The sequence below is a fragment of the Lolium perenne genome, chromosome 2 (assembly GCF_019359855.2).
Source record: "Lolium perenne isolate Kyuss_39 chromosome 2, Kyuss_2.0, whole genome shotgun sequence".
Taxonomy (NCBI): domain Eukaryota; kingdom Viridiplantae; phylum Streptophyta; class Magnoliopsida; order Poales; family Poaceae; genus Lolium; species Lolium perenne.
The window spans coordinates 329046262-329059394 of NC_067245.2; the positions used below are offsets into that span (position 1 = coordinate 329046262).

The window sequence follows — 13133 nt, forward strand, 5'->3', positions numbered from 1 at the left end:
CCCCACATGGAAAGGGGGAATCCCACCCCAAGTGGGATTCCCACCTTGGGTAGGTTTCCCTATCACATGGAAGGTTTTGGGTTCGGGTCTTATTCGGAGACTTGTAGTCCAACACTTGGGGCTTCCACCTATATAATGAGGGGCCAAGGGGAGGGGGCCGGCCACCCCAAGACCACAAGGTGGCCGCACCCCTTAGTGGCCGGCGCCCCCCTCTCCCCAAACCCTAGCCGCCCCGCTCCTCCACTTCCCGCACGCTTAGCGAAGCTCCGCCGGATTTCTCCACCACCACCGACACCACGCCGTCGTGCTGTCGGATTCAAGAGGAGCTACTACTTCCGCTGCCCGCTGGAACGGGGAGGTGGACGTCGTCTTCATCAACAACCGAACGTGTGACCGAGTACGGAGGTGCTGCCCGTTCGTGGTGCCGTGATCAAGATCTTCTATGCGCTTTTGCAAGCGGCAAGTGAACGTCTACCGCAGCAACAAGAGCCTCATCTTGTAGGCTTTGGAATCTCTTCAAGGGTGAGACTCGATAATCCCCTCGTTGCTACCGTCTTCTAGATTGCATCTTGGCTTGGATTGCGTGTTCGCGGTAGGAAATTTTTTGTTTTCTATGCAACGAATCCCTACAGTGGAATCAGAGCCGTGTCTATGCATAGATGGTTGCACGTGTAGAACACAATGGTTTTGTGGGCGTTGATGCTCTTGTTATCTTTAGTTTGAGTACTTTGCATCTTTGTGGGATAGTGGGATGAAGCGGCTCGGACTAACTTTACATGACCACGTTCATGAGACTTGTTCCTCGTTCGACATGCAACTTGTATTGCATAAGAGGCTTTGCGAGTGTCTGTCTCTCCTACTATAGTGAAGATTCAATTTACTCTTCTATTGACAACACTAGTATCACCGTTGTGGTTCATGTTCGTAGGTAGATTAGATCTCTATCGAAAACCCTAAACCACGTAAAATATGCAAACCAAATTAGAGACGTCTAACTTGTTTTTGCAGGGTTTGGTGATGTGATATGGCCATAATGTGATGATGAATATGTATGAGATGATCATTATTGTATTGTGGCAACCAGCAGGAGCCTTATGGTTGTCTTTAAATTTCATGTTGAGTAGTATTTCAAAGTAGTTGTAATGGTTGCTACATGGAGGACAATCATGAAGACGGCGCCATTGACCTTGACGCTACGCCGACGATGATGGAGATCATGCTCGAAGATGATGGAGATCATGTCCGTGCTTTGGAGATGAAGATCAAAGACGCAAAGACAAAAGGGCCATATCATATCACATATGAACCGCATGTGATGTTAATCCTTTTATGCATCTTATTTTGCTTAGATCGCGATGGTAGCATTATAAGATGATCCCTCACTAAAAGCTCAAGATAATAAAGTGTTCATCCTTAGTAGCACCGTTGCCAAGACTTGTCGTTTCGAAGCATCTCGTGATGATCGGGTGTGATAGAATCAACAAGTGCATACAACGGGTGCAAGACAGTTTTGCACATGCGGATACTAAGGTGGCCTTGACGAGCCTAGCATGTACAGACATGGTCTCGGAACACGTGATACCGAAAGGTAGAGCATGAATCATATGGTTGATATGATGAACACTTTGAGTGTTCACCATTGAAATCACACCTTGTCTCGTGATGATCGGACTTAGGTGCGGTGGATTTGGTTCGTGTGATCACTAAGACAATGCGAGGGATATTGTTTTGAGTGGGATTTCACCTAGATTTTTAATTATGTTGAATTAAAATTTGAACTCAATTTGTCATAAACTTAGTCTAAACTTTTGCAAATATATGTTGTAGAGATGGCGTCCCCAATCAATTTTAACCAGTTCCTAGAGAAAGAAAAACTTAAGAGCAACGGTAGCAATTTCACCGACTGGTTCCGTCATGTGAGAATCTTCCTCTCTGGCGGAAATCTGCAATTTGTGCTTGATGCACCGCTAGGTGACCCTCCTGCAGAAACTGAAACCGATGAAGTAAAGAATGTTTACGCGACTCGGAAAACTCGGTACTCTCAAGTTCAATGTGCCCTCCTGTGCAGTCTGGAAGCCGATCTTCAAAAACGTTTTGAGCACCACGATCCTCATGAGTTGGTCAATGAGCTGAAAGCTATATTTGAAACTCATGCGGCCGTGGAATGCTATGAAGCATCGAAACACTTCTTCAGCTGCATGATGGAAGAAGGAAGCTCCATTAGTGAGCACATGCTCGCCATGACCGGGCATGCGAAGAAACTCAGTGACTTGGGAATAGTGATTCCTAACAGACTGGGGATTAATCGTGTCCTTCAATCACTGCCACCAAGTTACAAGAACTTTGTGATGAACTACAATATGCAGAACATGAACAAGGAGTTACCTGAACTCTTTGGCATGCTAAAAGCTGCTGAGATTGAGATCAAGAAAGAGCACCAAGTGTTGATGGTCAACAAGACCACCAGTTTCAAGAAACAGGGAAAGTCTAAGGAAAAATTCAAGAAGGGTGGCAAGAAAGCTGCCACGCCTCCTATGAAACCTAAGAACGGCCCTAAGCCTGATGCTGAGTGCTATTACTGCAAGAAGAAGGGACACTGGAAGCGTAATTGCTCCAAGTATCTGGCTGATCTGAAGAGCGGCCTTGTCAAGAAGAAGAAAGAAGGTATATCTGATATACATGTTATAGATGTTTATCTCACTGGTTCTCGTTCTAGTACCTGGGTATTTGATAATCGGTTCGGTTGCTCATATTTGTAACTCGAAACAGGAACTAAAGAATAAACGAAGACTACTGAAAGATGAAGTGACGATGCGCGTTGGAAACGGATCCAAAGTCGATGTGATCGCTGTCGGCACACTTCCTCTACATCTACCTTCGGGATTAGTTTTAAGCCTAAATAATTGTTATTTTGTACCCGCGTTGAGCATGAACATTATATCTGGATCTTGTTTAATGCAAGACGGTTATTCATTCAAGTCTGAGAATAATGGTTGTTCTATTTTTATGAATAATATCTTTTATGGTCGAGCACCTGAAAAGAATGGCTTATTTTTGTTAGATCTCGATAGTAGTGATATGCATATACATAACATTGATGCTAAGCGAATTAAATTGAATGATAATTCTACTTATATGTGGCACTGTCGTCTTGGTCATATTGGAGTAAAACGCATGAAGAAACTCCATACTGATGGATTACTTGAATCACTTGACTTTGAGTCACTTGATAGATGCGAAGCATGTCTAATGGGAAAAATGACTAAAACTCCATTTTCTGGTATGATGGAGCGAGCTACTGACTTATTGGAAATCATACATACCGATGTGTGCGGACCAATGAGTGTAGCATCGCGCGGTGGTTATCGTTATGTTCTAACCTTCACAGATGATCTGAGTAGATATGGGTATATCTATTTCATGAAACATAAATCCGAAACTTTCGAGAAGTTTAAGGAATTCCAAAGTGAAGTAGAAAATCAACGTAACAAGAAGATTAAATTTCTACGATCTGATCGCGGAGGTGAATATCTGAGTTATGAGTTTGGCATGCATTTAAAGAAATGCGAAATACTTTCACAATTGACACCGCCGGGAACACCACAACGAAACGGTGTGTCCGAACGTCGTAATCGAACTCTCTTATATATGATTCGTTCTATGATGTCTCTTACTGATTTGCCGTTATCATTTTGGAGTTATGCATTAGAGACAGCCGCATTCACTTTAAATAGAGCACCATCAAAATCCGTAGAAACGACACCGTATGAATTATGGTTTAATAAGAAACCTAAGTTGTCGTTCCTTAAAGTTTGGGGTTGCGAAGCCTATGTAAAAAAGTTACAACCGGACAAGCTAGAACCCAAAGCGGAGAAATGCGTCTTCATAGGATACCCTAAGGAAACTATAGGGTACACTTTCTATCACAAATCCGAAGGCAAAATCTTTGTTGCTAAGAACAGAACCTTTCTTGAGAAAGAATTTCTCACTAAAGAAGTGACTGGAAGAAAAGTAGAACTCGATGAGATTGATGAATCTATACTCGTTGGATCGAGTAGCGCAGATCGGAAGTTGTACTGTACCGCCTACACCGGCAACAGAGGAAGCTAATGATAATGATCATGAAACTTCGAACGAGGAAACTACTGAACCTCGCAGATCGACAAGGGAACGTGCCACTCCTGATTGGTATGATCCTTGTCTAAATGTCATGATTGTGGATAACAATGATGAGGACCCTACGACGTATGAAGAAGCGATGATGAGCCCAGATTCCAACAAATGGCAAGAAGCCATGAAATCCGAAATGGGATCCATGTATGATAACAAAGTGTGGACTTTGGTAGACTTACCTGATAGCCGCAAGGATGTCGAGAATAAATGGATCTTCAAGAGAAAAACAGATACTGATGGTAATATTACTGTCTATAAAGCTCGACTTGTCGTAAAGGGTTTCCGACAAATTCAAGGAGTTGACTACGATGAGACTTTCTCACCTGTAGCGAAGCTAAAATCTGTGAGGATTTTGTTAGCAATAGCTGCATTTTTCGATTATGAGATTTGACAGATGGATGTCAAAACGGCGTTCCTTAATGGAGACATTGAGGAAGAGTTGTATATGGTACAACCCAAAGGTTTTGTCGATCCTAAAAATACTGACAAAGTATGCAAACTTCAGCGTTCAATCTATGGACTGAAGCAAGCATCAAGAAGTTGGAACCGATGCTTTGATAAGGTGATCAAAGACTTCGGGTTTATACAAAGGTCATGGAGAGGCCTGTATTTACAAGAAAGTGAGTGGGAGCTCTGTAGCATTCCTGATATTATATGTAGATGACATATTATTGATTGGGAATGATATAGAACTATTAAGCAGTGTAAAAGGTTATTTGAATAATAGTTTTTCAATGAAAGACCTTGGTGAAGCATAGTATATATTAGGCATCAAGATTTATAGAGATAGATCAAGACGCCTAATAGGGCTATCACAGAGTACATACCTGGACAAGATTTTAAAGAAGTTTAGAATGGACGAAAGTAAGAAAGGGTTCTTACCTATGTTACCAGGCAAGGTCTTGAGTAAGACTCAAGGACCGGCTACGGCAGAAGAAAGAGAAAGGATGAGTAATATCCCCTATGCCTCGGCAGTAGGATCTATCATGTATGCCATGCTATGTACTAGACCGGATATAGCACATGCCGTTAGTTTGACTAGCAGATATCAAAGTGATCCAGAATGGAACATCGGACAAGCCGGGTCAAGAATATCCTGAAGTACTTGAAAAGAACTAAGGATATGTTTCTTTGTTATGGAGGTGACCAAGAGCTCATTGTAAGCGGTTACACCGATGCAAGTTGGAACACTGATCCTGATGACTCTAAATCACAGTCTGGGTACGTGTTTATATTGAATGGTGCTGCAGTAAGCTGGGCAAGCTCGAAGCAGTGCACGGTGGCGAAGTCTTCAACAGAATCAGAGTACATAGCGGCTTCAGAGGCTTCATCAGAAGCGGTATGGATGAAGAGGTTCATTGTAGAGCTCGGTGTGGTTCCTAGTGCATTGGACCCACTAGTCATATACTGTGACAACATGGGTGCCATCGCCAATGCACAAGAACCAAGGTCACACAAGAGGCTGAAGCATATCAAGCTGCGTTACCACTCGATTCGCGAGTACATCGAAGATGGAGAAGTAAAGATTTGCAAAGTACACACTGATCTGAATGTAGCAGATCCGTTGACTAAAGCTCTCCCTAGGGCAAAGCATGACCAACACCAGAATGCCATGGGTGTTAGGTACCTTACAATGTAATCTAGATTATTGACTCTAGTGCAAGTGGGAGACTGAATGAGATATGCCCAAGAGGCAATAATAAAAGTGGTTATTATATATCTTTATGTTTATGATAAATGTTTATATACCATGCTATAATTGTATTAACCGAAACATTGATACATGTGTGATATGTAAATAACAAAGAGTCTCTAGTATGCCTCTTATCTAGCTTGTTGATTAATGGATGATTAGTTTCATAATCATGAACATTGGATGTTATTAATAACAAGGTTATATCATTGTATGAATGATGTAATGGACACACCTAATTAAGCGTAGCATAAGATCACGTCATTAAGTTATTTGCTATAAGCTTTCGATACATAGTTACCTAGTCCTTATGACCATGAGATCATATAAATCACTTATACCGGAAAGGTACTTTGATTACATCAAACGCCACTGCGTAAATGGGTGGTTATAAAGGTGGGATTAAGTATCCGGAAAGTATGAGTTGAGGCATATGGATCAACAGTGGGATTTGTCCATCCCGATGACGGATAGATATACTCTGGGCCCTCTCGGTGGAATGTCGTCTAATGTCTTGCAAGCATATGAATGAGTTCATAAGAGACCACATACCACGGTACGAGTAAAGAGTACTTGTCAGGAGACGAGGTTGAACAAGGTATAGAGTGATACCGATAATCAAACCTCGGACAAGTAAAATATCGCGTGACAAAGGGAATTGGTATCGTATGTGAATGGTTCATTCGATCACTAAAGTCATCGTTGAATATGTGGGAGCCATTATGGATCTCCAGATCCCGCTATTGGTTATTGGTCGGAGTGAGTACTCAACCATGTCCGCATAGTTCACGAACCGTAGGGTGACACACTTAAAGTTGGATGTTGAAATGGTAGAACTTGAATATGGAATGGAGTTCGAATATTTGTTCGGAGTCCCGGATGAGATACCGGACATCACGAGGAGTTCCGGAATGGTCCGGAGAATAAGATTCATATATAGGAAGTCATTTTATAAGATTTAAAATGATCCGGAAGGTTCTATGGAAGGTTCTAGAAGGTTCTAGAAAAGTCCGGAAGAAACCACTTTGGAAGGCGGAATCCCAAAGGGACTCCACCTCCATGGACGGCCAACCCTAGAAGGGGAGGAGTCCCAAGTGGACTCCCCAAAGGGGGCCGGCCACCCCCCCCACATGGAAAGGGGGAATCCCACCCCAAGTGGGATTCCCACCTTGGGTAGGTTTCCCTATCACATGGAAGGTTTTGGGTTCGGGTCTTATTCGGAGACTTGTAGTCCAACACTTGGGGCTTCCACCTATATAATGAGGGGCCAAGGGGAGGGGGCCGGCCACCCCAAGACCACAAGGTGGCCGCACCCCTTAGTGGCCGGCGCCCCCTCTCCCCAAACCCTAGCCGCCCCGCTCCTCCATTTCCCGCACGCTTAGCGAAGCTCCACCGGATTTCTCCACCACCACCGACACCACGCCGTCGTGCTGTCGGATTCAAGAGGAGCTACTACTTCCGCTGCCCGCTGGAACGGGGAGGTGGACGTCGTCTTCATCAACAACCGAACGTGTGACCGAGTACGGAGGTGCTGCCCGTTCGTGGCGCCGTGATCAAGATCTTCTACGCGCTTTTGCAAGCGGCAAGTGAACGTCTACCGCAGCAACAAGAGCCTCATCTTGTAGGCTTTGGAATCTCTTCAAGGGTGAGACTCGATATCCCCTCGTTGCTACCGTCTTCTAGATTGCATCTTGGTTTGGATTGCGTGTTCGCGGTAGGAAATTTTTTGTTTTCTATGCAACGAATCCCTACAGTTACAAGTTGAAAGCAACCGCTGAAACTTAATCTTCCTTTGTGTTGCTTCAATGCCTTTACTTTGAATTATTGCTTTATGAGTTAACTCTTATGCAAGACTTATTGATGCTTGTCTTGAAAGTACTATTCATGAAAAGTCTTTGCTATATGATTCATTTGTTTACTCATGTCATTTACATTGCTTGGATCGCTGCATTCATTACATGTGCTTACAATAGTATGATCAAGGTTATGATGGCATGTCACTCCAGAAATTATCTTTGTTATCGTTTACCTACTCGGGACGAGCAGGAACTAAGCTTGGGGATGCTGATACGTCTCCGACGTATCGATAATTTCTTATGTTCCATGTCACTTTATTGATGATACCTACATGTTTTATGCATAATTTATGTCATATTTATGCATTTTCCGGCACTAACCTATTAACGAGATGCCGAAGAGCCAGTTGTTGTTTTCTGCTGTTTTTGGTTTCAGAAATCCTAGTAAGGAAATATTCTCGGAATTGGACGAAATCAACGCCCAGGGGCCTATTTTGCCACGAAGCTTCCAGAAGTCCGAGGGAGAGACAAAGTGGGGCCACGGGGCGCCGCCACACTAGGGCGGCGCGGCCTACAGGGGGCCCGCGCGGCCCTAGCGTGTGGGTCCCCATTAGCCCTCTGACTCCGCCCTTCCGCCTACTTAAGGTCTTCGTCGCGAAACCCCCAGTACCGAGAGCCACGATACGGAAAACCTTCCAGAGACGCCACCGCCGCCAATCCCATCTCGGGGGATTCAGGAGATTGCCTCCGGCACCCTGCCGGAGAGGGGAATCATCTCCCGGAGGACTCTTCACCGCCATGGTTGCCTCCGGAGTGATGAGTGAGTAGTTCACCCCTGGACTATGGGTCCATAGCAGTAGCTAGATGGTCGTCTTCTCCTAATTGTGCTTCATTGTTGGATCTTGTGAGCTGCCTAACATGACACTACAAGAAATGTGTTAACTAGTGACCTTCTTACGGTGACCACGAATAAACTGGTCATAACCCTATGACCATCTTGCAACAAATGGTCGTCAGCCATTTGGGAGGGTCCAAACCCCAATTTTCTAAGACCATTGTGGTAAGAAAGGTCATAATTTCGTTACACGAAATGGTCATAGAGAAAATGGTACCGTTTACGGCCTTATTTGTAGCACACCACGACCGATCTAAATGGTTATGACTGCTAATTCAAGATGCCTTAAAACGACATATATGAAGTTTCTCCAACGTGTCAAATCGACTGGTCAGCCACCTCACCAATTTTGCATATGTGTTATGTAATGTGTCAATTTACGCTTACATTTCATCTTCATGTTCATTTTCACTTATCCGTAGGATCCACAAACTAAATGAGTAGAAAACCGTTTAAATTTGACCCACTTTGAGTTGAATGAGTAGAAACCCGTTTAAATGGGTGAAAATAGCTACAAAGCTTGGGGGATTGTCCATAAAATATGTTATACTATTTTTGAAGATTGGGGTGGTCCAATTTTGCATCATATCTTGGCACTTCCTTCACAAAAACCAAAATTTGAATTTAGAGAAGGAAAAAATGCAAAAAGAAAATTCCTTTTAGCAATATTGCTTGGCATGGTAAAAGATATTTTGCAAAAATTTGAACGATTAGTTTGCTTAAGTTATTCATTGTATTTCCTTCTTAATAGTTTTTTGTTCAATATTTTCATTTACATATCTAGTGAGGCGGATATGTGGAGGCACAAGAACCTTATCTAGCGACAACCCCACAAAGAAAACAAGGAAATCCATGAGTGGACGCCTTTACACCAAATTTTCATCATAGTCCCCGCCAAGAAAACAGAGGCTGACCTGTGGGTTCAGGACCGAAGCGGAAGTTGCAGAACCACGGCCCACGGGAACGAGTGGGGAAAACCAAAATTTCGTCAAGTCCCCACCGCATTCGCTCAAACCCTAGCACATTTCCTCCTCCGCCGCCAACCATCTCTTCTTCTCTCCCCAGCGTCGTGTAAAGCAGCCCCCAGCCACAGATCCAGCCTCCGTCTCACCCCTCGCCACCTCAACCGTGAATACCACCCGTCGCTCCACAGTCTCGTGGCGGCGCGATCCTTCCTCCCATGTCCAGATCCGCGCTCCTCGCGTCTTCGTGACCTGCCGGAACCCGCCGATGCTCCGCGGTGGTTGCTAGCATACGCTGCAGTACACGTCGTCCTGGCGCCTGTTATCCACCTTCCCTGGCCCGTCGACCACTTCTCCCTCTTCGTCGCCATCGGGAAGCAGCGCCCGAGAGCTGGACAAGCCTAGCTCGGCCATGAGTTTTCGGCACTTTGGACATGGAATCTGTGTCTCCGCGGCGGCTATTTCCCGGATCCAGAGTGAGCTCAAGATCAACAGCAGGTTTCTGCAGAGGTTTCCAAGCCCGGCTTCCTGGAGGAGCTCTCCCTGTGCAGCTGTTCGACCGGAGAGGAGAAGGGGAGCAGTGTGTACCGTTCGGGTGCGATTCAATCTATCATGGAGACGAGCGCATCCTCCAGGAAGCCCTGAAGGTGAACTATGTCTCAACTTCTTTCTTGTTGCTTGTTGAGGAAAACGTAGGACACACATCAACACTCTTTTCTGAAATTGAAAGCCTACTTCATTACCTCGATCTGCTGGTGCATCAAGTGATGCTTACACCACATCCCAATCCTTACAGATTTATTACTATAGTGAAACCTGATGGTAGCCTAATTAATTATAAAAGTATGAGATGCCACACTAGCTAGCTAAGGAAATTGGGAATAGCTAACAGCCTAATACGGAGGTCTCTTTCAATCCTAGTTAGTAGTATATTGGCACACACGACACGAGGCAGTTGCAGTAGTGGATGACGAAGTGCTTGATGGAGCAGACGGCGTTGTATATGATCATGTCAACTGCGGGAGATATCAAACAAGGCACAGAACACCGAACTAACGCTCTTCTCGGATTTAGAATTTGGACTCATAGCCCCGAAAAAAAACTTCTTGGTACATGCTCTGTGTTTATTGACCTCTTCATCATCCTTTCATAGTTATCACTATAAATTTCCTCAAGCTTACATGTTGATGTTACATTCACTATGAAGCCTGGAATTTTGTTCCGTTCTACAACTATGTAATATATTTCTAAGCTATAATCTGTATTTACCTGGTAGGTAATTAGTATATATCATCTTCATGTGGTTACTTGAGTGCGTTTCACTAGTTCACTAGTAATCTTAGAGCACTTTCTTAGCATTGGTTGCTGCTAATATTCTATTAGATATACTAGAGATGTATGCTGCAGAGAGAAATATCAGTAATACGACATGTTTCCTTTCCCGTCGTTTTGCTTCCTTTCTTATACAATTTGCTGTCGGTTTTCTATGGTGCAGGCTCTCGCTGAAGAAGACCAAGGCCGAGAAGGACCCCAACAAGCCCAAGCATCCCCGAGCGCCTTCTCCGTTTTCATGCAAGTCCCCAAATCCGTGTGCTGTTTTGAGATTCGTTTTGATCCCGTGGTGTGCGTCGCTTTTTTATGGTTGTGGTGTGTTTTTCGTTCTGCAGGAGTGGTTTAGGAAATACTACAAGGCGAAGCATCCCAACAATAAGCTGGTCTCTAGTAAGCACAGTTTCATCAGCATTTGTGTCTTGTTGTTTATTAGAATTGCTGTGATTTCTGGTGGTGAATACTGCGTTCTGATTCGGGCTCTTTTTTGTGGTGAATCGCAGGTCCGCAAGGCCAGTGGTGAGAATTGAAAGTCCCTATCTGATGTTGTAAGTGGACTGCCTGTTGGTTTTGATATTAGTTACCAGTCAGCAATACAGTACTACTGTGTTGTTGTGTTTGAATGTAGGTCTTCTGGCGTGATTTCCATTCTTCTTGTTCTTACGTTCAAATTGGAAATATATCATTACATATAATGCTTGCACACTGATTACTTTTTCTTTCATTAAATAAATACTTGCCATTCCTTGCTTAATTTGGATTACTCTTCTGCATAGTGTTGTATTTTCATGTAATTTGTAGTGTTTAATTCCTTTGTAGTATACATTTGATTTCATTTCCCTTTTCCTCACAAATACAGTATTTATTGATAGCTGGTTATTACTTTGATAGCTATGACTTCTTTTTGGCTCTGCCAGCTGCCTTTATTGTTGACAGTCCGTGAAGTAGGGAGTGCATCGAGGGGAGCTCGCCATCATCCCAAGCCTTTGGTTTTATCTGTTATCAACTAAATTTCCTCTATTTAATATGATGCTGTATGTTTTGATAGCTTGGGTTCTCCTTTCGGGTGCTCAGTATACAAGAAAAGTCTAAACAGTTTTTCTGGCGTTTAGGCTTGGGATGTATAGATATTTGAAGTTGATAAATGTAATTGTTTTCTGTTGAAAATGTTTACTGTACTATTGGTGAATATGTGCTGGATGTGTGAAATTGGTTTGATATCTGTATTATGAAATTGGGCTCTTAGAAATGACGGCTGAATGATATACGAGATTTAAAAAATTCACGGCCCATGTAAAGCTGCACTTAAACAGTAATATAAAAAGGCCCATTTAGAAAATAAGAAGCCAAAAAGTGTAGGCTTGGCCCAATAATGGAACCAAATATCACACAAAAAAATGATAAATATAAAAAGGCCCATTTAGAAAATAAGAAGCCAAAAAGTGTAGGCTTGGCCCAATAATGGAACCAAATTTCACACAAAAAAATGATAAATGTGCTGGAATTTTGGGCTTGGCCCATGTAGATGTGAGATCTGGACTGGGCTGATTTCAATCCACGACCCTTTGATTTGGTCACATTTTTGCCACGTTGGATTTGCCACGTTGGATCTGATGTGGACAACCAGGCTATCCCGCGACCAAAATTTTGAATTTTGGTCATAGTCCTCTACGACTATTTAAAAAAAAGGTCGTTGTGCGCCATCAGTGACGCTCAACTGGCGACCAACAGTTATTGGTCATGGCGTAGTCATAGATGGTGCACAATGACCTTCCAGCGACCAATATGGGGGGTCGCAAGTCACCATATTTCTTGTAGTGTGATCAAGATCATCTATCTGTAATGCTACATGTTGTGTTTGTTGGGATCCGATGAATAGAGAATACTATGCTATGTTGATTATCAATCTATTATCTATGTGTTGTTTATGATCTTGCATGCTCTCCGTTATTAGTAGAGGCTCTGGCCAAGTTTTTACTCTTAACTCCAAGAGGGAGTATTCATGCTCGATAGTGGGTTCATGCCTCCATTAAATCTGGGACAGTGACAGAAAGTTCTAAGGTTGTGGATATGCTGTTGCCACTAGGGATAAAACATCGATGCTATGTCTAAGGATGTAGTTGTTGATTACATTACGCACCATACTTAATTCAATTGTCTGTTGTTTGCAACTTAATACTGGAAGGGGTTCGGATGATAACCTGAAGGTGGACTTTTTAGACATAGATGCATGCTGCATGGCGGTCTATGTACTTTGTCGTAATGCCCAATTAAATCTCACAATA

General features: G+C 43.4%; 1 protein-coding gene across 1 annotated transcript; it reads left to right on the top strand.

The window, feature by feature from the left end:
* The first annotated feature begins 9504 nt into the window (after positions 1–9504).
* Positions 9505–12037, top strand: LOC127337222 (uncharacterized). The gene is made up of 4 exons (XM_051364184.1): positions 9505–10166; positions 11015–11091; positions 11187–11241; positions 11352–12037. The coding sequence occupies exons 1-4, from the start codon at positions 9954–9956 to the stop codon at positions 11376–11378; spliced, it is 372 nt and encodes a 123-aa protein (XP_051220144.1). The 5' UTR covers positions 9505–9953; the 3' UTR covers positions 11379–12037.
* The last annotated feature ends 1096 nt before the right edge of the window (positions 12038–13133 follow it).

Coding starts and splice junctions, on each gene's coding strand:
- LOC127337222 (XM_051364184.1), top strand. CDS start 9,954: ATGGAATCTGTGTCTCCGCGGCGGCTATTTCCCGGATCCAGAGTGAGC. Junction 11,092..11,186: donor AGCGCCTTCTCCGTTTTCAT/GCAAGTCCCCAA, acceptor TTCGTTCTGCAG/GAGTGGTTTAGGAAATACTA. Junction 11,242..11,351: donor CAACAATAAGCTGGTCTCTA/GTAAGCACAGTT, acceptor GGTGAATCGCAG/GTCCGCAAGGCCAGTGGTGA.